The sequence below is a fragment of the Perca flavescens genome, chromosome 14 (genome assembly GCF_004354835.1).
Source record: "Perca flavescens isolate YP-PL-M2 chromosome 14, PFLA_1.0, whole genome shotgun sequence".
In the NCBI taxonomy this organism is placed as follows: Eukaryota; Metazoa; Chordata; class Actinopteri; order Perciformes; family Percidae; genus Perca; species Perca flavescens.
The window spans coordinates 2,826,159-2,851,032 of NC_041344.1; the positions used below are offsets into that span (position 1 = coordinate 2,826,159).

The following is a 24,874-nucleotide window of genomic DNA, read 5'->3' on the forward strand; positions in this document are numbered from 1 at the left end:
AAACACAGAGTGTAGCTTTCGACAGGAAGTTCGGAGCTCACCGTAGCCTACGTAAGTGGTCTGATGTTTATACTTGTATATATGTATATATGTATATACTTCTCATGTGCAGCAGCACTGCGCGCAGCCAGGTAGAAAGGGGAGAAGGGAGCGGTGCGGTGGCCGGTGTTAGGTAGGAGAGACAGCGGCATGCAACGGGAGAAAGATGAGCTGGCCTGGCCCTGGGCGAGCCAGCCTTCTTTGGGAATGAGGGGTGAATGCAACGCTACCAAGCCACGGCCAAGAGAACCCACATTTACAAAAAATAATGGCTATAACAGGTTTGAAGATTAAGGGCTGGCTAATATTCGTTCGAATATCATTATTTTTTTTAAATATTCCAATAACGAAGTTCGGAGTCAAAGCCCTACTGGCCATGAGGAAAGACAGTTGTAGAGGGCTATCCGCCACATGGCGAGTAAATGTTTGTACCAAAATGGTTCTGTTGTTCAGCCTTCATTTTGGTAAAGCTGCAGCTAATTTCTTCTGTTCCTCTGTTATCTATACTATCCGAGCTTCACTGGGGCGGGCCGACACACAAACACTGGTGCACATACCAGACGCCAGCCAACTGTTAGTTTACCTCAGGCTAATTAATTAGCTTGTAAGTTGCGATTTTTGGCAGCCAGCCTTCCAAATGAAAGCACAAATATAGCAACAAGCGGCAATTTGCGGGTATGTAAATGGACTGCATATCCATTTCCCTTTTCTAGTCCTTTCACTCACATTCATACATTAGACAAATGCTCTACCGCAGGCTTAGGAAGCAGCACAATCACCAAAAGTTAAAATAGCAAGCAGCATTGAGGGGGTTTCTAGCTTCACAAAGCTGATCGAAACCACTTCAGATGGTTTATGCTCTATATATCAATAAAATGTAGCAAGTCCTACGATTTCGCCCCCTTAATTGGATTTTAACCCAATGTGGTACGTACGTTCCAGTCGTGGTGTCAGATGTCTCCATCAATTTTAGACAAGATTGCTGTGGCAGAACTTGAGTTATAGGCAATTCCCTGCTAGCCCTGCCCTTTAAGAAGTTCTTTGATTGATGGTGGCCATGTTTTTTGACCAATCTTGCTCATTTATAGTAGAAATGTGGATCTCAATCCCAATCCTGGTCTTGATAGAATCAAAATTGAAAGTTCTATTCGTTTAACTGTTTTTCACACTATGCAAATTAGCAAAAGATCCATCATGGCGGACCTTTTTTTGTAGAGCACATTGATCTACATATGTTTTTAGAAATTTCAGTCAATCAGATTTACGGTGTGAGTGGTGTGGCCTTTCAAAAATCGAGTATTTAAGCCTTCACTATAGCGCCACCATGTGGCAGATTGGGCTCATATTTCTTGGGGACATAATGCACATAATTTCCAATCATAGGGCCAGGAACTCACATCCACTTTTACAACCAGAGACTGAAGACCAGACTGGAGATTCTTCTGAACCTGAGACTGGTGACATGGAATAACATTTGTGCCTTTAAGTCCAAGCAAAACTTCTCAAGTATCAAATAAAAATCTCTATGTGTCAACATCTAGATAGAAAACATTATTTTGTGTGGTAGGAAAAAGTACACTCTTATTTTAAATATTCTTATAAGCCAGAGCCTTCAGCTATCAGGCTCCTCTCCTGTGGAACCAGGTCCCAGTCTGGGTTTTGGGGGGCAGAAACCGTCACCACATTTAAGAATGAACTTAAAACTCTCCTCTTTGATAAAGCTTATAGTTAGGGAGTGAGGAGTTGCAGCGTTCGCCTTGCCTGGCCCACCTGCTTCTCGTCGTAGTCGTCAGATTCCTCTACCATATAATTAATAATATAATCAAAGTAGAGGGAGAGTTCTAGCCCGACCAGGCTCCGCTCCTTAATCTGTCTCTCTTGATTGTGCTGTTACAGTTTTAGACTGGCGGGGGACTTCCTTTAACACACTTCTCGCTCCTCTCTCTTTCCATTTGTGTGCATCCATGTCCCAGAAATGCTTGTTACTAACCTAGCTTTGGGGAGCTTATTCCCCCGGAATCCTTATGTTTGTTTTTTTTGCCCAGCACGTTTCCTTGGATTAGGGTGGCACCAAAATCATGGTTGTAGCTGTCGCCGTGGTCCGGATGCACGCCCTGCTATGCCCAGTTACACCCTGCTATGCTCTGCGGTGCCCTGTAGTGTCCTGCTACGTCCTGTAATGCCCTGCTTTGCCATGAACTACTACAACTTCTATTTCTAGTCACTGTTCCATTATCTTTATTGTGACTGTTATTGCCACTATTCATCACACTGCCTACCAAGAGCCTGGGTCTGTCCGAGGTTTCCTCCTAAAAGGGAGTTTTTCCTTGCCACTGTTGCACTAAATGCTTGCTCTTGGGGGATTTACTAGAATTGTTGGGTCCTTGTATGTTATAGAGTGTGGTCTAGACCTACTCTATCTGTAAAGTGTCTTGAGCTAACTCTAAAATTGAATTGAATTGAAAGTTTGCCGTGGTCATTTGATGGGTACACAACAAAATGGCGATTGTTCTTAGTTGTCACGGTGACAATATGCGTCAGTGTGGCCGTAAACTGTGTCAAATTTCGCTCGTTCTCGGAGGGAATGAAGAGGAACTGCTTTAATTGCGTTTTTTGTCACTGTTGATGGGTTTTTCAAACTTGTTTTCAAATGTTTTTTGTGTGGGGGCAAGTAAAAGGTTTTCCCTTGCCCAACCGGACATGAAAAGAAAAAAAAAAACTTAACGTTGAACCCCGGGGGGCTAATCGTAGATTTGTTCAATGGACTTCCTCAGTGTTTGTATTGAACCATAGTCCCCTGATGATGTGGTTATGAAAATGTGTATCTGCATAATATGGTAACTTTTTTGTTGTCCATAATCTGAGCACGTGGAAGCGTGTAGATGTTAAACAGAAGAGGCCCCAGAATGGAGCCTTGGAGAACACTGCATTTAATATTTGATGTTTGATCAGATGTTTATCTATAGACACAAAGTAGTCCCTGTTCTTTAAGTAGTATTCAAACCAGTTATATAGCAAACAATGAAATAAGAACAAGATAAGCCTTAGGTGTAATTGTCAGTCTTTACCAAGCCCCCAGGAACAGAGCCTTGTCTTGAAACAACCATGGGCTTAGAGGCCAACAGTGGAATTGCAAGGTCTGTCAACCAGCTGGCCCAGAAAGACATTTCCGATACACTTTACATGTCAAAAAAGAAACCTCTATATGTCATGTGGATAATTCTTTTGGGGATACATCAACTTAACAGTCCAAACACTTAAATGGTCCTTGTTCAAACCATCATGTTTTAAATTGCACTAACAGCCAAATCCAGAATTATTTAACGCAAATATAGGACGCGAGCAGACCTGCAGGACTGCACTGCAGGCCCATGACGGTTCTCCTGAGATCCTATAGTTGTAAAAATGGATATAATGGCTGTAATTCATCATGTGTATTATCTAATGATACATCCGAGGTGCTGTATGCTGTAAAGCCTGTAACCTGGATGCAATCTTATAAACGTCTCTGTTCCCAAACTGCCAGGGCTAGGTATCTTCAGCGGTAGCTAGAATGAACGGGGCTTTGCGTTGAACAGTGTATCCAGTTCTCTTAATACATCCATGGTCTTTACAGCTTGAGCACTCTGGAAGTTAGTATGCAGAAGCATGTAGTCCCGGTTTTCCTCAATGTGTGTTTCCCTGTTTCCTTCAGATGTGCAGCAGCTGTTGGTGGTTAAAGAAGAGGTTCCCCCTGAGCAGCAGGAGTGTAGCTCCAGTGTGGACCAGCAGGAGCCAGAGCCCCCCCCACACATTAAAGAGGAACAGGAGGAACTGTGGAGCAGTCAGGAGGGAGAGCAGCTTCAAGGGCTGGAGGAGGCTGATATCACCAAGTTCCCATTCACTCCTGTCCCTGGGAAGAGTGAAGACGATAAAGAGAAAGGTAGGAACAACGTGGACGTGTTTAATGTGTTTTTTGGGGAAAGGGGGAAACACTGCAGAAGTCTAGGGCTGCCCACTCTGAGTGGATTAGTCGACTAATCATTTTTAACAAGGTGTATTGGTGTCTAAAGTTAAATGTAACGGCCTCTTGGAGTACTGTCACCTGCTGTTTTTTTTCATGTGGTATCATATGAACAAATAATGCGTTGTCCAATCAGTGTGGGTATGCTAAATTACACTATATAGGTTTCCAACAAGTAACTGAGTTAGGACTAAGTTAATCTGATAATGATCTCAAAGCAAATGTCCAAAATAATGGCCATGTTTAAAATTATGAATTAAAAGTCCACTCTCTGATTCGTGATATTGGAGAGTTGTCCGCGTTTTCCCACCCCAAATAAATTTTGTCCCAGTAATCATTTGAAGGTGGTAAAGGTAACATGGAGAAGAAAATAATTTGTGGCAGTATGTCCATCTTAACTATTGACACCCAAGTTTGTAGTGATTTTGGGAGGTAAGACCATCGATCAAGATCAGGTTCAATTAGATTATAGATGTCCTGGAAGTTTTTATTAGCAATACTAATTAAAGGGGTGATAGAAAGCAAAACCGAGTTTACCTTGTCATAGTTGGGTGTGTAAAATAGGCAGACATAGTACCTCAAAGTCCCATTGACATCCCTTTCCTATGCAAATCTCACGCATTCGGTTGTAGAGTAACCCGGAAACGGTGACTTTGCCCTTGGTATGGAGCACTGCGGGCTGCCGCTGTCTCGTCAGACTGTGTGGAGCTCCTGAAGTCGGACACCGTCTTACCAAATTTGCAATTAGCCATCAATTTTCATAAAACGGCCCATATTTGAGCTTTACATAGTTGATTTCTCGCATAAAGAAATCTCAGCATTGAATTTAATAATGAAATAGCAGACAAGCAATGTGTAACATTGCAATGTCTGAAATATGAGACCTGCTGTCTCGTCTCCACTGTGTGTGTATGTGCTTCGCACAACCAATCAGTGCGCAGCTCATCTAAATATTCATGAGCATACAATTTTTGGAAGAAAAGCTCTCGTTCCAAATAGGACCATTCCAGAGGGTAAAATTAGGGCCAACAGAATAGCACCCGGGCCATTTTCGGCCCAACCAATGTTACATACCCTATTAGGAGACCTTAAGGAACAGTGTGAAATACCCTATATAATCATCCCTTTTAATGAGGGCAAAAGGTCCACCCCCAAGTAGTCTATATCTAGTCTCCTCAGATATCTGCAGCGTAAATCCAGACAGCTAGGTAGACTATCTGTCCAATCTGAGTTTTCTGTTGCACAACTTAAACTACTTTTGAACGTACACATGTGCCACCAAAACAAGGTCCTTCTCAAGGCTATTTTGCAGAGGCACCATGGCTCCGTCCGGCACTTGTCACCACCCAAGATGATTGTGATTGGTTTAAAGAAATGCCAATAAATGGAGCACATTTTTCTCCCATCCAGGAATGCTGCGTGGACAAGCCAGACCTTCGTCCGCATTGCTGTGGAGGAAGGACTGGCAAAGAGAGACTAAACCCCAATTGCTTAAATTGTTTGACGATAGGAATACGTTTTACGAGCAATGAGCTAGGGTCCAGTTTTGAATTTAATGGAAATAGTGCTGATTTTGTTGAGTTAAGTTTTATAACAGGACAGGGAACTGAATTATCTTAAATATGAGGTTCTGAAGTGGCAGCTTTGTTTAAGTATAACAAAATATCATCCGCATTAGGGTTGGGACGATTCATCATCATTGATTACAAAAATACGTTGATTTGCATAACTTGCATCGGAATAGAGAAAGATGGCAGCCCCCGGCCCTGACACACCAAGCTGACGGCCGGGTACTAGTGACGACAACGGCACTCGTCGCCGGTCGTCTTGGCCAAAAAAAATATCACTTCTAACATAACACAGTGACTACAGCCGACGGCCAAGTCCAATGTACGTCCTGCGCACGCAGTACAAAAACCAGATAACATTGCTATGATACCAACAACAGTGTTTGCAAGAGTAGAGTACAGATCCTACGCTCCCTCTACTTCACTCCCCGCCGGGAAGACAGCGGTAACGGTTCAATCTTAGATCCCCTGAAATCATATATATGTTCCGGCTCAGTGTTGTAATGCTCATTTTTATGCAGATGATAGCATTCTGTTCACCACAAACCAGCCAGGCCTTCTCCAGGTTAAAATCCACTTTCAGTGACCACCAGACCTTCCTGTTAAGTTTAAATCTTGTTCTCACCACTGTCAGTTACAGTTATGAAAATGTCAGGGGTTGTGATTGTTTCTAAATGGAGGCAAGTTGTTGAATGGTGCAGTTGTCTTGGTTTTGTCTGACGTCCCAGTTTTCCTCAATTTGTGTTTCCTGCAGATGTTCGGCAGCTGTTGGTGGTTAAAGATTGGGTTCCTCCTGAGCAGCAGGAGTGTAGCTCAAATGTGAACCAGGAGGAGCCGGAGCCCCCCCCACACATTAAAGAGGAACAGGAGGAACTGTGGAGCAGTCAGGAGGGAGAGCAGCTTCAAGAGCTGGAGGAGGCTGATATCACCAAGTTCCCATTCACTCCTGTCCCTGGGAAGAGTGAAGATGATGAAGAGGAAGCTCAGTCCTCACAGCTTCATCAGAGACAAACTCAACACATGGAAACAGAAGCTGATGGAGAGGACTGTGGAGGACCAGAACCAGCCAGGAACTCACATCCACTTTTACAACCAGAGACTGAAGACCAGACTGGAGACTCTTCTGATCCTGAGACTGATGACAGTGCTGATTGGAAGGAGACCAGAGAACCTCAGTCAGCTTTAAACTCTCTGAAACATGATTCAAGACGTAAGAAAACCTTCAACTGCTCTGAGTGTGGGAGAAGATTTGGGACCAAGCAACATCTGAAGACACACATGAGAACTCATACAGGAGAGAAACCTTTCAGCTGCTCTGAGTGTGGGAGGAAATTTGACCGCAAAGAAAGTCTGAATAGACACATGCTAACTCACACAGGAGAAAAACCTTTCAGCTGCTCAGTCTGTAAGAAATCTTTTACACACAGTGCAAATTTAGGCTCACACATGACAGTCCACACAGGTGAAAAAAGATTTAGCTGCAGTGTTTGTGACAAGACATTTAAGTGGCTAAATCAGGTCAAAAGACATAAATGTGTTGGTCATAAGTCGTCACAGCTTCAACAGAGTCAAACGGAGGAGAAGAGAGAGGCAGAGCCTCCAGCCAGCAGAGAAACTCAACACATGGTAACAGAAGCTGATGGAGAGGACTGTGGAGGACCAGAACCAGCCAGGAACTCACATCCACTTTTACAACCAGAGACTGAAGACCAGACTGGAGACTCTTCTGATCCTGAGACTGATGACAGTGCTGATTGGAAGGAGACCAGAGAACCTCAGTCAGCTTTAAACTCTCTGAAACATGATTCAACGTGTAAGAAAACATTCAGCTGCTCCGAGTGTGGGAAAATATTTAGCCGCAAGCAACATCTGAAGAGACACATGAGAACTCACACAGGAGAGAAGCCTTTCAGCTGCTCTGAGTGTGGGAAATCTTTTACACAGAGTGGAGATTTACAGAAACACATGAGAATCCACACAGGACAAAAACCTTTTAGCTGCTCAGTTTGTGATAAAAGATTTTTCCAGAAAGGAGATCTGAATAGACACATGATAACTCACACAGGAGAGAAAATGTTTAGCTGCTCACTTTGTGATAAAAGATTTTTCCAGAAAGGAGATCTGAAGAGACACATGATAACTCACACAGGAGAAAAAGCTTTCAGCTGCCCAGTCTGTAAGAAATCTTTTACAGAGAAAGGAAGTGTAAAGACACACATGGTAATCCACACAGGGGAGATGCCATTTAGCTGCTCTGAGTGTGGAAAAAGATTTAACCACAACTCAAATCTGAAGAAACACTTGAGAACTCACACAGGAGAAAGACCTTTCAGCTGCTCAGTTTGTGATCAAAGATTTGGCCTCAAGGCACATCTGAAGACTCACATGATAACTCACACAGGAGAGAAAGCTTTCAGCTGCTCAGTCTGTAAGAAATCTTTTAGACAGAGTAGCCATTTAAAATATCACATGAAACAACACACAGGAGAGGAACCATCTACTTCCTGTGTTAGTGACATCAGGAAGCAGCAGGAGTGAAACTCCAATGTGGACCAGGAGCAGCCAGAGAATCTCAGCCAGGTTGGAACTCTCTGAACCATAGAAATAAAATGGATAGAAAGGCCATTTCCGTTCAAATCAAGGTAGCATAATGGTCGGAGTGTAAGCCATTTTTATGTGTACCATTGCCATGGTAACTTATAAACTTCAGTATAAGCCGACTTCCGGCGAGTTGCGGAGCTGAGGCTAAATGAGTCACATTAACTTCATGCTTCATCCACACAAAGCACACTGCTATCGCCACGAGTAACCGCTTTATTCGGCTTGTTTTCTGTGAATGATGTGGCGAGTTGGTGACATTAAGGCGGAGTTAGCAAGTTAATGTTAGCCAAATAACAAGTTGTTCTCCAGCTGGCTAGTTCCACCGTGCTGCCATGCTGCATCGGTTACAGAGAATGAGCTGAACAGTGGGCTGGGTCCAGTGACCGACTGGTATCAAAAAACGGCCCTGGCATTTGCAACACACAGGCCCAATTTTCAAACCACACCAACCTCACCCAAACATTGAGATAGAAAGCCCAAACAAAATACAGAGAATGCAACAACTTAGAACACACACTGAAAGGACACAGTGACATTGCTACAGTCGGTGACATATGCCAACAACAATTTAACATCTAAGAGCGTCAGCAGATCTACGACATGATATGCTTCACTAAAGGCACATTCAGCACTAATAAAATGGCTCGACGTTTAAGCACAGCAAATAATACAACAGCTCCTCAAAAACAGGGAAAAAGCAATGCTCACTCAACCTTGGAGTAGTACACGCATTGAATGTCAATAACATAGCTTTGAAATTAGTAACTCTGCCTACAGAGAGAACCCCTCCCACGCAGCTCGCTGCACTAAAATCTTGAATATTTTTGGGTGCATGCATAAAACAATTTATCAAAATAAACCAAAGACAGATTATTGTTGTTATCAGTAGTGGCCCATAGACCATAGGCCAGTCCGTAACTGGCAGGGTCTAACGTTGGTGGCCCGCTGACCCGTTGTCACTGGGTCTGACTCTCCCTCCTTTCTCCCTGAAACTCCGAGAATGTCTACTGACCTGCGTTGGGAGGCACTCCTCCTAGCGAGCTGCGAGGAGTGCCTCCTGTTCAGACTCTTCCAGTAGATGGTCCTGGATGAAGGCATCCACCTTGGCCAAAACTTGTGACATCTCCCTTAGAGCTGGCAAAGTTTACGGCCTCGCTGACGCGCATTGTCACCATGACAACTTAGAACGATCGCCATTTTGATGTGTGCCAATCAAATGACCATGGGAAACTGTTCAATGGCCTTTCTATCTATTTTAGTCTATGCTCTGAACACTGTAATCTGTAAACTGTGGACGCTGATCTCTACTTAAATGTTGTTTTGAATTTTGTCTAAGGACAATTAATGTAGTGTATTAGTACAAACTGAGCACATGGAAACAGAAGCCGATGGAGAGGACTGTGGAGGACCAGAACCAGCCAGGAACTCACTTCCACATCCACTTTTACAACTACAGACTGAAGACCAGACTGGAGACTCTTCTGAACCTGAGACTGGTGACAGTGCTGATTGGAAGGAGACCAGAGAACCTCAGTCAGCTTTAAACTCTCTGAAACATGATTCAAGACGTAAGAAAAAAATTCACAAGGATTTGGCTGCAAAGGATGTCTGAATAGACACATTATGACTCACACAGGAAAGAAACTTTTCAGCTGCTCTATAAAAAATATTTTACACAAGTTTGTGGTCACACATGAGAATCTGTACAGGAGAAAAAACATGTAGCTGCAGTTTATTGCAAAAGATTCACTTGGCAATCTCAGCTCCAAACTCACAAGTCTGATCATCCTCAATCCTCCGAGCTTTATCAAAGACAAACTTAACAGAGATGAGCGGAAGCTGATCGAGCCAACTCTGGAGGATTGTAGTTTTGGTGAATATATTTTATTCTAATGATTTATTTTGTTTCATAATATTTCAATCAGCCTTTAACTTTGTAACTAACAAGGAAGATAATGCATCATATAATGAAGGAAACAAAATTCAACAACCTAAATGTGTGTATATATATATATATATATATATATATATATATATAAAATAAATAAAGGGTTGGGTACCGAACCCGGTACTTTTACCGGTACCGACCGAATCACGTCGGTACTACAGAGTATTGGTTCACGTGAAATCAAACGGTGCCAAATTTCGGTACCTGAGAGTAAGTGCAAGCTTATCTGTCCTCTCTGCATGTTGACAGAGAGCAGAGGTCCGACACACGCGAGCGCAGAGGTGGGGACGGAGCAACGTGGGCTCTGCAGTTTGGTTGAAGTCACAGTGAGTCACGGCGATGCCGATTTAAGTGGTTTCAAGTGTGGTTACAATTTTTCAAAACTTCTCGCAGCACCTTTCACCGTGATATGATATTAATGGAGAGCCGAAAGCAGTCGCGTTGCTGTTACACTTCCTATGACACAAGCAGGCACAACAGTGGCTTCTATGCCCTGGTGACTGACTGACAGGCTGAGGTTGAAAGGCAAGGCAACTTTATTTCTACAGCACCTTTCAGCAACAAGGCAATTCAAAGTGCTGAAACATTGTAGGGGCAGGTTTGAGAGGGGAGAGGGAGGGGTTTTATTTTTGTTTAATTTCTGTCAGTGTAAAATATTCTAAATGAATAACATAATGTTCTAAGTAAATAGGTTTGGAATTATATAAATATATATTAAAAAAAAGTATTTATTTACAGAGGGAAAGTACCGAAAAAAGTACCGTTGGGTACCCGAACCGAAATCCAGGTATCTGTAGTGGTATTGGTTCAGATGCGAAAGGTACCCAACCCTTCTATCTATCTATCTATCTGTCTGTCTATCTGTCTGTCTATCTATCTATCTATCTATCTATCTATCTATCTATCTATCTATCTGTCTGTCTGTCTGTCTGTCTGTCTGTCTGTCTGTCTGTCTGTCTGTCTGTCTGTCTGTCTGTCTGTCTGTCTGTCTGTCTGTCTGTCTATCTATCTATCTATCTATCTATCTATCTATGTGATACGCAGGTATACCCACTAAGAAAGATCCAGGATTTCCATATATCCATTTAAAAATGTGCAATGGCATGTAACAACATACTTTCCATTATACTTTTGAAATATCTCTTTTTCCATTATAACTGGCTGTCAAACTGGAGAATAAAAGAAAGTTCTGTAGCATTCGTTGTTTGTGTTTGTTCATGTTTCACAAAGAGTTTAACCTGAGGCAGAATGACAACAAAGATATAAATATATCACATCCATACAGGGATAGTAGTATACAGCTGTTAAAACGTAATAAAATATATGACACACTGGTATCGGATTGGTACTCCATATCGGCCGATACGTAGTGATGGCCAAATGAAGCTTCGTGAAGCATTGTCTTTATTTTCAGAGCCCACTAGATGGCGCTCTCTGTTCAACAAAGGTTTGAGAATACACTGAATTGCAATGCCTAAGGCCTTTCTCTTAAAACCAAGACCGCCATCTAGTGGACTCAGAAAATAAAGAAAATGGTTCACGAAGCTTCATTTGGCCATCACTACCGATACGCAAGTTCAGGTATTAGAATCGGTATCGGGAAGCAAAAAATGGTATCGGGCAACCTCTAGTCAGAATGCAGGAATTTAAGTCTTTGACGCTCAAAATTTCCCTTGGGGAGGACCCCCAGATCGTATACCCACTACAATACATTAGACTACACCACTGTATACTACTTATTTATGTATCTGTACTGTACTGGCTTGGCTACAGCTCCGTGTCTGTCCCTCTGCTTTGGTTTCTTACTACTCTATTTAATGTCCCCCCCACAACACTATCTGACTCTCTGTTACTGGGTATTATGTTGAATATTTCTCATGTATTAAATAATTGCTTAAAGCATTTAACAAAGTTTTTTGTTGGCGTTTGTAACATTCCACAATCAATCCACAATCTCCAGATTTTCATTTACGATGTACATACATATTGGTTCCAAATATCGGTGATCAATAATAATCTGTATTGGTATCGGCCTTGAAAACCCAGTATCGGTCGATCACTAATCTGTACTTATTTCTGTCTGTGCTGCTGCGGCTAAATTTACGATTACTTTATCTTATCACTTCTAGCATCTGTTTGTATTTTATTATTAATATCAATTCAATATTTTCAATATTTTGGTTCAGTGGAAATATAAAGTGAAGATGAAAGTGTTACCCGTTGTAACTCTGATATTACAGGGTTTCCGCGTGGTCTAAAAATGTCAAAGTCAAAATTGACTTACTCAAAATTGAATACTTACAAGTCTTAAAAGTCTGAAAATTTGACTGGTTGAAACCTGCAGAAACTCTGATATAAGACTTTTATGTATTCACATTTTCTGTTGTTGTTCTGCCCTCTACTGTCAGAAACCAGGAGTTACAGTCTGGGTCCACTTCCTGTGGGGAACAGTTTTCAGACTAAAAGACTGACATTATTATTATTCCTCTTTTTAAAGGGCGAGATGTTACAATATATCATACAGCTTGGCGTACAGTCTCTTTGCACAACTGTCCATGTGATTTTTCTTTTGCTGTTTCAAAAGTTAATTAAAGCACTTTCAAACCCTTTGTTATTTTTAAAAGTACATTTAATATATGGACGGGAACAGGTCAAACTAAATGCAGTCTCGGCTTCCGCACTTTTCTCATAAAACTTTAAGAAACTAGAAAACAAACTTCCATCATCTTCTGAATTTGAATCATTGTTTTCTCAGAGCCCTGAAAATGTGTTACAAATATGTATTGTTCTGCAAACTAAGTTGGTTAAATAAGTAAAAAGTAGTGAGTGTTTCGCAAAGTGATACTAGTGATGAAACTGTAAATTGCTTCAGATGCCATTTAAAAAAAAGAAGGAAAAAAAAGTGTATTTTAATCATTTATCTTCCTTGTGTTGATCTAAAAGAGTCTGAGACACTTCCTGACTTTTATTTTGAAGCTCAGCAACTAATCTGCACCGGAAGCTGTTGTCTTCACTGCGGCTGACTTCACACTTTGAACAAGATGGCGTCTAGCAGAAAGGAGTGCTAACAGAGTATCTTTGTTGTGTAGAGAAAGAGGTAAAATGTGTAAAGTCCAGATGCTGAGAGCGTTGGTGGAGCAGCGACTAACTGCGGCTGCTGAAGAGATATTTGGGCTGTTTGAAAGAACGATAGCAGAGTACGAGGAGGAACTTTGTCGTTCAAAAGAGGAGAACGAGCGACAACGGGAGCTACTGGACGCTGTTTACAACCCTCAGCTTCGGCTACACAGAGCAGGTTTGGTACCTTTACTTCTGGCTATCAGTCTGGGGTTTATTTCGGAGACCGCACACAGTGTACAAAACTTAAACTTATTCCACCAACTGTGCTCCGGTCGCATCTACAACACGTCTGCTTTCTCTATCTCTCTTCTGCCCACTTTCCCCACACGCACTAAGCTCTCTTAAAGGAGCCGCTGCACCATTTTACAACAAATGCCTGATGACGCTGATGTGACTTATGGTGCGTTCTTTTTGTCCACCGAAGTCGATTTACGAGTTGTTTTCCGGAGTTACGAACCGGAAGTTGCAAAAAGAGCCCCCCCAAGGTCGTATATACAACTCGTCAAGTCGTCTGAACTCAGAGGACCCCGAGTTCACTTTCAAAGATGGCTACGTCGTGCATCACACGTAGTAAACATTGTGGTTTTCTACAATTTTAAGCACTTTTGTCGTTGTTGTAACCAAATGAAGACATGTCTCTACAGTCTTATTAGGAGTTAAACATAGTGCTGTATACTGCTACCTATAGACATGTCTCTACAGTCTTATTAGGAGTTAAACATAGTGCTGTATACTGCTACCTATAGACATGTCTCTACAGTCTTATTAGGAGTTAAACATAGTGCTGTATACTGCTACCTATAGACATGTCTCTACAGTCTTATTAGGAGTTAAACATAGTGCTGTATACTGCTACCTATAGACATGTCTCTACAGTCTTATTAGGAGTTAAACATAGTGCTGTATACTACTACCTATAGACATGTCTCTACAGTCTTATTAGGAGTTAAACATAGTGCTGTATACTACTACCTATAGACATGTCTCTACAGTCTTATTAGGAGTTAAACATAGTGCTGTATACTGCTACCTATAGACATGTCTCTACAGTCTTATTAAACATAGAGTTAAACATAGTGCTGTATACTACTACCTATAGGCATGTCTCTACAGTCTTATTAGGAGTTAAACATAGTGCTGTATACTGCTACCTATAGACATGTCTCTACAGTCTTATTAGGAGTTAAACATAGTGCTGTATACTGCTACCTATAGGCATGTCTCTACAGTCTTATTAGGAGTTAAACATAGTGCTGTATACTGCTACCTATAGACATGTCTCTACAGTCTTATTAGGAGTTAAATATCGCCTGATTAGTTATTTTGGAGCTTGTGCAGCTGAAATTGGCTAGAGACGCTCGGTTGCTATATGACAACAACGGCTTTAAGCCGAGTCTGGAGCAGAAAGCAGAGCAGTAGCCTAACGTTAACGTTAACCAAAACGTAATTTTCATCTATCAAACTGTGAAATATATTTGTGTAATATGTCAATAACTGGGTGAATAGAATCCTAAATGTTACTAAAAATGTTACAAAAATACATCTTTTTCTCCGACTCGTAGTATCGTGTGACAAAGAGAACGCAACAACTCCGCGGTTATTCGTTTTCCGACACGGATGTGACGTCACACTCGAGCTACAAGACAAAAAGAACGCACCATAAGCCTGACCTGAATCCGAACATCATTTCTAAATATCTGTCCGAACCCAGCGGGTATCCATCGTGTGTGTGTGTGTGTGTGTGTGTGTGTGTGTGTGTGTGTGTGTGTGTGTGTGTGTGTGTGTGTGTGTGTGTGTGTGTGTGTGTGTGTGTGTGTCTGTGTCTGTGTGTCTGTGTGTGTGTGTCTCTGTCTCTCTGTGTGTGTGTCTGTGTCTCTTTGTGTCTCTGTGTATGTGTCTTTGTGGTTTATCGATGTTTTAAGCCCTCAACATCAACGTCTTGTAGCTTTTTTAGAGTCTCATTTTCACACTGGCCACAGAGCTGAACAACTTTTCTGGGGGAAACCCTGCAATATCTAAGCTTTAGCTGACATTAACTTCTGTCTGTGTTTCAGCTTTGCTTCCAGACAACAAAAGCCAGATTGTTATTAAAGAGGAGCAGCAGGAGTGTAGCTCCAGTGTGGACCAGCAGGAGCCAGAGCCCCCCCCACACATTAAAGAGGAACAGGAGGAACTGTGTATCAGTCAGGAGGGAGAGCAGCTTCAAGGGCTGGAGGAGGCTGATATCACCAAGTTCCCATTCACTCCTGTCCCTGTGAAGAGTGAAGATGATGAAGAGGAAGCTCAGTCCTCACAGCTTCATCAGAGACAAACTCAACACATGGAAACAGAAGCTGATGGAGAGGACTGTGGAGGACCAGAACCAGCCAGGAACTCACATCCACTTTTACAACCAGAGACTGATGACAGTGTTGATAGTGATTTTTGGAAGGAGACCAGACAGCGTTTGTCAGATGATAGAAGCTGTGCTGATGAGAAATCATTTAGCTGCTCTAACTGTGGGAAAACATTTGCCTGCAAGGCAGATCTGAAGACACACATGAAATGTCACACAGGAGAAAAAGCTTTCAGCTGCTCAGTCTGTAAGAAATCTTTTACGCAGAGTGGAAATTTACAGTCACACATGAGAATCCACACAGGAGAAAAACCTTTCCGCTGCTCCGAGTGTGGCAAAAACTTTACACAGAAACTAAGTTTACAGAGACACATGGCCCACCACACAGGTGAGAAAAAGTTTAGCTGCTCTGAGTGTGGGAGAAGATTTGGCCACAAGTCATCTCTAAGGAGACACATGATAACTCACACAGGAGAGAAACCTTTCAGCTGCTCAGTCTGCAACAAATCTTTTACAGGGAGAGAATGTTTACTGTCACACACGAGAATCCACACAGGAGAAAAACCTTTCAGCTGCCCGGTGTGTCAGATGTCGTTTGCACAGAGACAATATTTACGAAGACATTTGATCATCCACAAGGGAGGGAGGCTTCCCAGCTTTAACTGCTCAGTGTGTGGCAAAGGTTTCACTTCAAGTGGAAATCTAAAGAAACACATGATGACTCACACAGGTGAAAAACCTTTCAGCTGCTCAGACTGTAAGAAATCTTTTACACAGAGAGGAGATTTGCAGAGACACATTATGACTCACACAGGAGAAAAACCTTTCAGCTGCTCTGTCTGTAGGAAATCTTTTAGCGAAAGAGGAAGTTTAAAAAGACACATGAAATCTCACCAAAACAAAAATCCCTTGAGCAGTTTAGAGTGTGGTAAGGTTTTATTGAGAGCAGAAGAATTAGGATGATAACTCACACAGGAGAGAAGCTTTTCAGCTGCTCCGGTGTGTCAGAAATCTTTTACACAGAGGGATAGTTTACAGAGACACGTACGCATCCACACAGGAGAGAGACTGCAGCTGTCCTGATGTCAAAAGACTGCCCGGTCCTACTACCACTCCCAGCTCATACACTCCGGCTCCAACAACCCCAAGACTCTCTTCTCTACAATAAACAAACTTCTTAACCTCCCTGGCAACATTTCTACAACCTTCACAGTGGACAAATGCAAATCCGTGCTCTCATTTTTTCAATCCAAAATCAACACCATTTACAACAACTTGACCACCTCCCCTGCTCCTTCAACCACCACACCAGACTATGAGGGCGTGTCCTGACAGTACCTAGGTAAGGACTACTAGCCAGTCAGAAGCAGAGTATGAGGGCGTGCCCTGACAGTAGCTAGGTAAGGACTACTAGCCAGTCAGAAGCAGAGTATGAGGGCGTGCCCTGACAGTAGCTAGGTAAGGACTACTAGCCAGTCAGAAGCAGAGTATGAGGGCGTGCCCTGACAGTACCTAGGTAAGGACTACTAGCCAGTCAGAAGCAGAGTATGAGGGCGTGTCCTGACAGTACCTAGGTAAGGACTACTAGCCAGTCAGAAGCAGAGGATGAGGGCCCTGACAGTACCTAGGTAAAACTACTAGCCAGTCAGAAGCAGAGTATGAGGGCCCTGACAGTACCTAGGTAAGGACTACTAGCCAGTCAGAAGCAGAGGACTGACAGTACCTAGATAAGGACTACTAGCCAGTCAGAAGCAGAATATGAGGGCCCTGACAGTACCTAGGTAAGGACTACTAGCCAGTCAGGAGCAGAGTATGAGGGCCCTGACAGTACCTAGGTAAGGACTACTAGCCAGTCAGAAGCAGAATATGAGGGCCCTGACAGTACCTAGGTAAGGACTACTAGCCAGTCAGGAGCAGAGTATGAGGGCCCTGACAGTACCTAGGTAAGGACTACTAGCCAGTCAGGAGCAGAGTATGAGGGCCCTGACAGAACCTAGGTAAGGACTACTAGCCAGTCAGGAGCAGAGGATGAGGGCCCTGACAGTACCTAGGTAAGGACTACTAGCCAGTCAGAAGCAGAGGATGAGGGCCCTGACAGTACCTAGGTAAGAACTACTAGCCAGTCAGAAGCAGAGGATGAGGGCCCTGACAGTACCTAGGTAAGGACTACTAGCCAGTCAGAAGCAGAGGATGAGGGCCCTGACAGTACCTAGGTAAGAACTACTAGCCAGTCAGAAGCAGAGTATGAGGGCCCTGACAGTACCTAGGTAAGGACTACTAGCCAGTCAGGAGCAGAGTATGAGGGCCCTGACAGTACCTAGGTAAGGACTACTAGCCAGTCAGGAGCAGAGTATGAGGGCCCTGACAGTACCTAGGTAAGGACTACTAGCCAGTCAGGAGCAGAGGATGAGGGCCCTGACAGTACCTAGGTAAGGACTACTAGCCAGTCAGAAGCAGAGGATGAGGGCCCTGACAGTACCTAGGTAAGAACTACTAGCCAGTCAGAAGCAGAGTATGAGGGCCCTGACAGTACCTAGGTAAGGACTACTAGCCAGTCAGAAGCAGAGGATGAGGGCCCTGACAGTACCTAGGTAAGGACTACTAGCCAGTCAGGAGCAGAGTATGAGGGCCCTGACAGTACCTAGGTAAGGACTACTAGCCAGTCAGGAGCAGAGGATGAGGGCCCTGACAGTACCTAGGTAAGGACTACTAGCCAGTCAGAAGCAGAGGATGAGGGCCCTGACAGTACCTAGGTAAGAACTACTAGCCAGTCAGAAGCAGAGTATGAGGGCCCTGACAGTACTTAGGTAAGGACTACTAGCCAGTCAGAAGCAGAGGATGAGGGCCCTGACAGTACCTAGGTAAGGACTACTAGCCAGTCAGAAGCAGAATATGAGGGCCCTGACAGTACCTAGGTAAGGACTACTAGCCAGTCAGGAGCAGAGTATGAGGGCCCTGACAGTACCTAGGTAAGGACTACTAGCCAGTCAGGAGCAGAGTATGAGGGCGAGCCCTGACAGTACCTAGGTAAGGACTACTAGCCAGTCAGAAGCAGAGTATGAGGGCGTGTCCTGACAGTACCTAGGTAAGGACTACTAGCCAGTCAGAAGCAGAGTATGAGGGCGTACCCTGACAGTACCTAGGTAAGGACTACTAGCCAGTCAGAAGCAGAGTATGAGGGCCCTGACAGTACCTAGGTAAGGACTACTAGCCAGTCAGAAGCAGAGTATGAGGGCGAGCCCTGACAGTACCTAGGTAAGGACTACTAGCCAGTCAGAAGCAGAGTATGAGGGCGTGTCCTGACAGTACCTAGGTAAGGACTACTAGCCAGTCAGAAGCAGAGGATGAGGGCCCTGACAGTACCTAGGTAAGGACTACTAGCCAGTCAGAAGCAGAGTATGAGGGCCCTGACAGTACCTAGGTAAGGACTACTAGCCAGTCAGAAGCAGAGGATGAGGGCCCTGACAGTACCTAGGTAAGGACTACTAGCCAGTCAGAAGCAGAATATGAGGGCCCTGACAGTACCTAGGTAAGGACTACTAGCCAGTCAGGAGCAGAGTATGAGGGCCCTGACAGTACCTAGGTAAGGACTACTAGCCAGTCAGGAGCAGAGGATGAGGGCCCTGACAGTACCTAGGTAAGGACTACTAGCCAGTCAGAAGCAGAGGATGAGGGCCCTGACAGTACCTAGGTAAGAACTACTAGCCAGTCAGAAGCAGAGTATGAGGGCCCTGACAGTACCTAGGTAAGGACTACTAGCCAGTCAGAAGCAGAGGATGAGGGCCCTGACAGTACCTAGGTAAGGACTACTAGCCAGTCAGAAGCAGAATATGAGGGCCCTGACAGTACCTAGGTAAGGACTACTAGCCAGTCAGGAGCAGAGTATGAGGGCCCTGACAGTACCTAGGTAAGGACTACTAGCCAGTCAGGAGCAGAGTATGAGGGCCCTGACAGTACCTAGGTAAGGACTACTAGCCAGTCAGAAGCAGAGTATGAGAGCGTGCCCTGACAGTACCTAGGTAAGGACTACTAGCCAGTCAGAAGCGGAGTATGAGGGCGTTACTAAGTAAGGGTGAGCTAAGTGAGCGGTCATTATTTTTTTAATATTTGTTCTTGTAATCTATCCTATTTATTTATTATTTCATGTATATTCTGTATGCGTGCTGTGTGTCTGATATTTTGTCTGCTGTAGAACTGACATTTCCCATTTTGGGATTAATAAACGTCTATCTATCTACCTACCTACCTATCCATCTATCTATCTCTAAATCATCATTGCCTCAGCCTGCTATAATAGCTTGGTATGTGCTGCCCTCTACTGGGCTCAACATGCAACAACTACTGCCCACCAACATATGCTGCAGAGCTCCCATACTACTACACACATGCAACACATTGTCCTAGAGCTGGAACAGTTCAAAATGTTTCTGTACAATTAATTGTCTTTGATATAATTGTGATTAACAATAAAATTATCTCTTTCTGTCAAATTTGAAAACATTTATTTATTTAACAAATTTACAATTTACAAACAATTTAACAAATTAAAGTTTGCATGAATTCCAGTATAAGTCTTTTGGTTATTTCTAACTCATGTGACCCAGATGATATAATAACACAGGTACACAGCCTATGAAGTAAACAACGCGTCTTTATAATAATAAAACATTATTATAGATATTATTTTCTTTGTCATGTGTGTTGCTATGAACATGTTTAGGCTCAAGTGCCAACAACTAGCAGAGCTTTAGCTCAACCTCCAATAATCCCTTACATAATTACAATTTGGTACATTTGAACAAAATCAACCATTAACATCAGCAGTCCTACCCCTCAGGTACTTGGCTAACGTCTTTCTTGAAAGATCTGCAGAGCTACAGACCAGCCAACAGAGATACCAGCTCTGACAGCCAACACCAGAACGTTTGGTGAAGATAAGAAGGTAGATTTTGTTCTCAACTATTTGGTACTATTAGGAAAACTTTTTACTTGACATTACATGTCAATTAGCTGACACTTTTATCCAAAGCGACCTCTAATTAAGTGCTTTCAACCTTGCACCTAAGTGTAAGTACATTAACTTAAAATAAGCCAAACTACAAAGAGCCAAATGAAAGTGAAGCTGTATATGTGTTTTTTTTTTATTCCAAATGCCATCCTCAACCAAACCAAGTGACAACATCAAATCGAGCTGCTATTTTAATGAATTTAAGCATATTTATGTGATTTTTATTTTTCATATTATTTTTTATATTCAACTTACCATGTCTGAGATGTTTTCTGTATGTTTATCCGTCTGGTGAGCCGATGGATGGAGATATATATATATATATATATATATATATATATATATATATATATATATATATATATATATATATATATATATATATATATAGGTTGTCCAACTAAAATATATAAATCATTCCATCCATAAATATGATGGATTGATTTATAAATTTAAATTTTTTTAATATATCCTCATGAAAGAAATCATAACAAAAAAAGTGAAAATAGAATAACGGGGCTTTTATTTTGACAGCGGTCCCCCCGGAAGTGGTGTTTGTTGTTGTTAGCCCGCGCTGAGCAGCGGGAGCGGTGAGGAGAGAAGCCGTTAGCTGAATCCAGATCAGGGAATCCCAAACAGCGTTTCTTAGTCTGTTCATCAGAGATGGAGCGGCACCGGGAACACACGGAGGAGACCAAGCTGCGGGGAGAAGGTTAGTCTGACAGGCTAACTGCTCTCATAGTCACGCTAAGCTAACGTTAGCCTGTTAGCCGCATGCAGCTAGCTCCTGAAGCTAACGTGTTAACTTTATCCTCCCAGTCCTTCAGCTGCAAAAAAACCATCCGCTGTCCTAGATTCACTTCTGGAAGAAGTATTCAGACCCTTTACTGCAGTTAAAGTACTAATACCACACTGTAAAAAATCTTATGTTACAGTAAAAGTCCTGCAGTGAAAATGTTACTTCAGTACAAGTCTGTAAGTATCACCAGGACAATGTATTTAAAGTATTAAAGAGTAAAGGATCCAACCAGCTGTGTGTTTAATGGTCTCATCATCTCAGCGTAGCCTTTATATTGTCGGCTAGTTTACTTTAGAATCAAACATCAGATGTTATAAACTACATGTGTTTTGTGTGCAGGAATCTTAATGTGTAAAGTAACTAGTAACTGAAGCTGTAACAGATGAATGTAGTGGAGTAACTAAAGTAACTAGTAACTAAAGCTGTAACAGATGAATGTAGCGGAGTAACTAAAGTAACTAGTAACTAAAGCTGTAACAGATGAATGTAGAAGGAGTAACTAAAGTAACTAGTAACTAAAGCTGTAACAGATGAATGTAGCAGAGTAACTAATGTAACTAGTAACTAAGCTTTAACAGATGAATGTAGTGGAGTAACTAAAGTAACTAGTAACTAAAGCTGGAACAGATGAATGTAGCGGAGTGACTAAAGTAACTAGTAACTAAAGTAACTAGTAACTAAAGCTGGAACAGATGAATGTAGTGGAGTAACTAAAGTAACTAGTAACTAAAGCTGTAACAGATGAATGTAGCGGAGTAACTAATGTAACTAGTAACTAAGCTTTAACAGATGAATGTAGTGGAGTAACTAAAGTAACTAGTAACTAAAGCTGGAACAGATGAATGTAGCGGAGTGACTAAAGTAACTAGTAACTAAAGTAACTAGTAACTAAAGCTGGAACAGATGAATGTAGTGGAGTAACTAAAGTAACTAAAGCTGGAACAGATGAATGTAGTGGAGTAACTAACTAAACTAAAGCTGGAACAGATGAATGTAGTGGAGTAACTAAAGTAACTACTAACTAAAGCTGTAACAGATGAATGTAGCGGAGTAACTAAAGTAACTAGTAACTAAAGCTGTAACAGATGAATGTAGCGGAGTAACTAAAGTAACTAGTAACTAAAGCTGTAACAGATGAATGTAGCGGAGTAACTAAAGTAACTAGTAACTAAAGCTGTAACAGATGAATGTAGCGGAGTAACTAAAGTAACTAGTAACTAAAGCTGTAACAGATGAATGTAGTGGAGTAAAAAGTACAATATTTCTCTCTGAAATGTAGCGGAGTAGAAGTAGAAAGTGGCATGAAAAGAAAAAGACTCAAGTAACTTAAAAGTACCTCAACATTTGGACTGAAGTACAAGTACTGGAGTAAATGTACTTAGTTACATTCCAGCGCTGCCTACATTATAACCATCCAGTCTGTTTCCCACTGGCCAAAAAGTGATTGCAGCTTCTGCCTTGTGTTTAAAAAGGTTGTTTCTGCCTCGAAATGACTAGATTTTATTAATGAGGCTTTTATCTGACAGATTATACCCCACACTGAACTTTATACCTGTTGAAATACCTTTTTAAAGGGCCAGTACATCCAGTAACACACAGCTTTCTAAGTTGTTGACTGGGAGGTTCCAGACTGAGTCTGACTCTGCCAGGCTACATAAGAAGCTACGAGCTGAAATATATGTTTTAGAAAAGTTGAAGGCTTAATCTGTGATGCTGTCAAAGCTGGAAGTGGGGAGGGTGTCACATGTTATAATAATATAACATATCCATACATATCATTTATGAATTAATATAAATCAGTCCATCAGTTGTCCAAAGTGTTGATTTGTAACTTTGGGAAAAGGAAATTGGAGAATTGTGCGCGTCTGTGTGTCTGTGTGTGTGGTAGAGGTGTGAATATTCTATCATGTCTTCGTTTTGATAAGTGGTGGTTAAAGAAGAGGTTCCTACTGCAATAAGGCATACAAAAAAATGTTTGGTTCTGGTTGGTTGTCAGTTGAGGTCATGGGTCGATAGGGAATTCATTTTATTTTTTATTTTTCCCCCAGTGGCAGTAAGGGATAGGTAGGACATTTTTTTCTCCTTTACAGTAGCGATGGATACTCTATATTTTCATAACATAGCCTACCTGTTACTACATGTACAGTTGTCGCTTAGTAAATTGAAAACATGGTGAGGCATCGTTCACGTGCATATTAAGGAGCCACATGTATCTGTTTTGGTCTTATACATCCACAGGTATACCGCTCCAGTGGAGAGGATGGTTCGTTTAGACCAAGGGTCTTCAATGTTTTTTAGGCCAAGGACCCCTTAACTGAAAGAGGGATGGAGCAGGGACCCCCTACTACATATATTGTATAAAATGAAGTTGCATATTAAACTGGGCCTACAATAACGTATATGGCAGCCTAAACCTTTACATGTTTTTCCTAGAATAATAAGCTATTAAAATAGCCTAATAACTCTCTCAATCCTGCATTGACTCTGAGGATCCCCTAGGGGTCCCGGACCCCCTGTTGAAGATCCCTGGTTTAGACAGCAGCCAAGTTTACAAGAGTTTGTCAAAATCAAGATTCGTTGCAAACTAAGATTAACAGTTAAGACTACAAACTGACATCTTTCATTTTAGCTTGTTTGTAAAAAGTCACTATTTGCAGAGTAGAGCTGTGTTTGCACAGCGCGGTGGACAAGAGTGGAGTGGACAGCGCAGACAGAGCAGACTGAAATATCGGTTTCTACCTGTAGAACAGGTAGGTGGGTATTGATATTGACTTTTTAATCATGTAGGGCTTATTGTAGGCTACTTACAGCAACGAGTGTAGTGTTAGTTCATCTGCGCCAGCGGCAGTAAATAATGTATAAGCTGTATCGTTTCCAATCAGTTACATGTGCTGCGTGAAGTAACGCACACACATCGGCTCTCCTGTGTGTGTGTGTGTGTGTGTGTGTGTGTGTGTGTGTGTGTGTGTGTGTGTGTCCGCAGCACAGCATCGCTGTTCAGAATCCTGTCTATCTTCCATAATGCTACGCTTGTATCCACCTCCATTGAGCCCCAGGGACTTGCTGTAACGTTAGAGCACTCTAAAGGGGGTTTACCTTTCATTTGATCGGGTTTGCTCGCTACGTTGCCATCCTCTTGAACGACATTAAACACAACATATAGTTCATGAGTGGTTTCATCGGCCCTGTTTAACGTGTTGAAGCTCGCCGGTAGCTGTAGCTGGCCGGTGAGGGCTGGTTGAAGGCGCCGTCCTCACGCTGCTGCCGCTGCGGCGACATCGGGTCCTCTTCCAGCATTGCTGGAGGACAACAGGCATCTTGCATCGCAAGAGTGCTGTACAAAAATGTAATTATAGTTCGCCTCAAGCTTTTTATTTGTGTATTTATTTAATTTGTATCATTTCTTCCCCAAGCTCATAAAATAAATTTGGGTCGCACATAAATTGACAGAGT

At 42.5% G+C, this 24,874-nt stretch overlaps 1 protein-coding gene across 1 annotated transcript; it reads left to right on the plus strand.

Annotated features, from left to right (window-relative positions):
- Positions 1–7,416: 7,416 nt before the first annotated feature.
- LOC114567661 (gastrula zinc finger protein XlCGF57.1-like) lies at positions 7,417–9,607 on the plus strand. Its single transcript, XM_028596771.1, has 2 exons — positions 7,417–8,190; positions 9,548–9,607. The coding sequence occupies exon 1, from the start codon at positions 7,492–7,494 to the stop codon at positions 8,146–8,148; it is 657 nt and encodes a 218-aa protein (XP_028452572.1). The 5' UTR covers positions 7,417–7,491; the 3' UTR covers positions 8,149–8,190; positions 9,548–9,607.
- Positions 9,608–24,874: the final 15,267 nt, after the last annotated feature.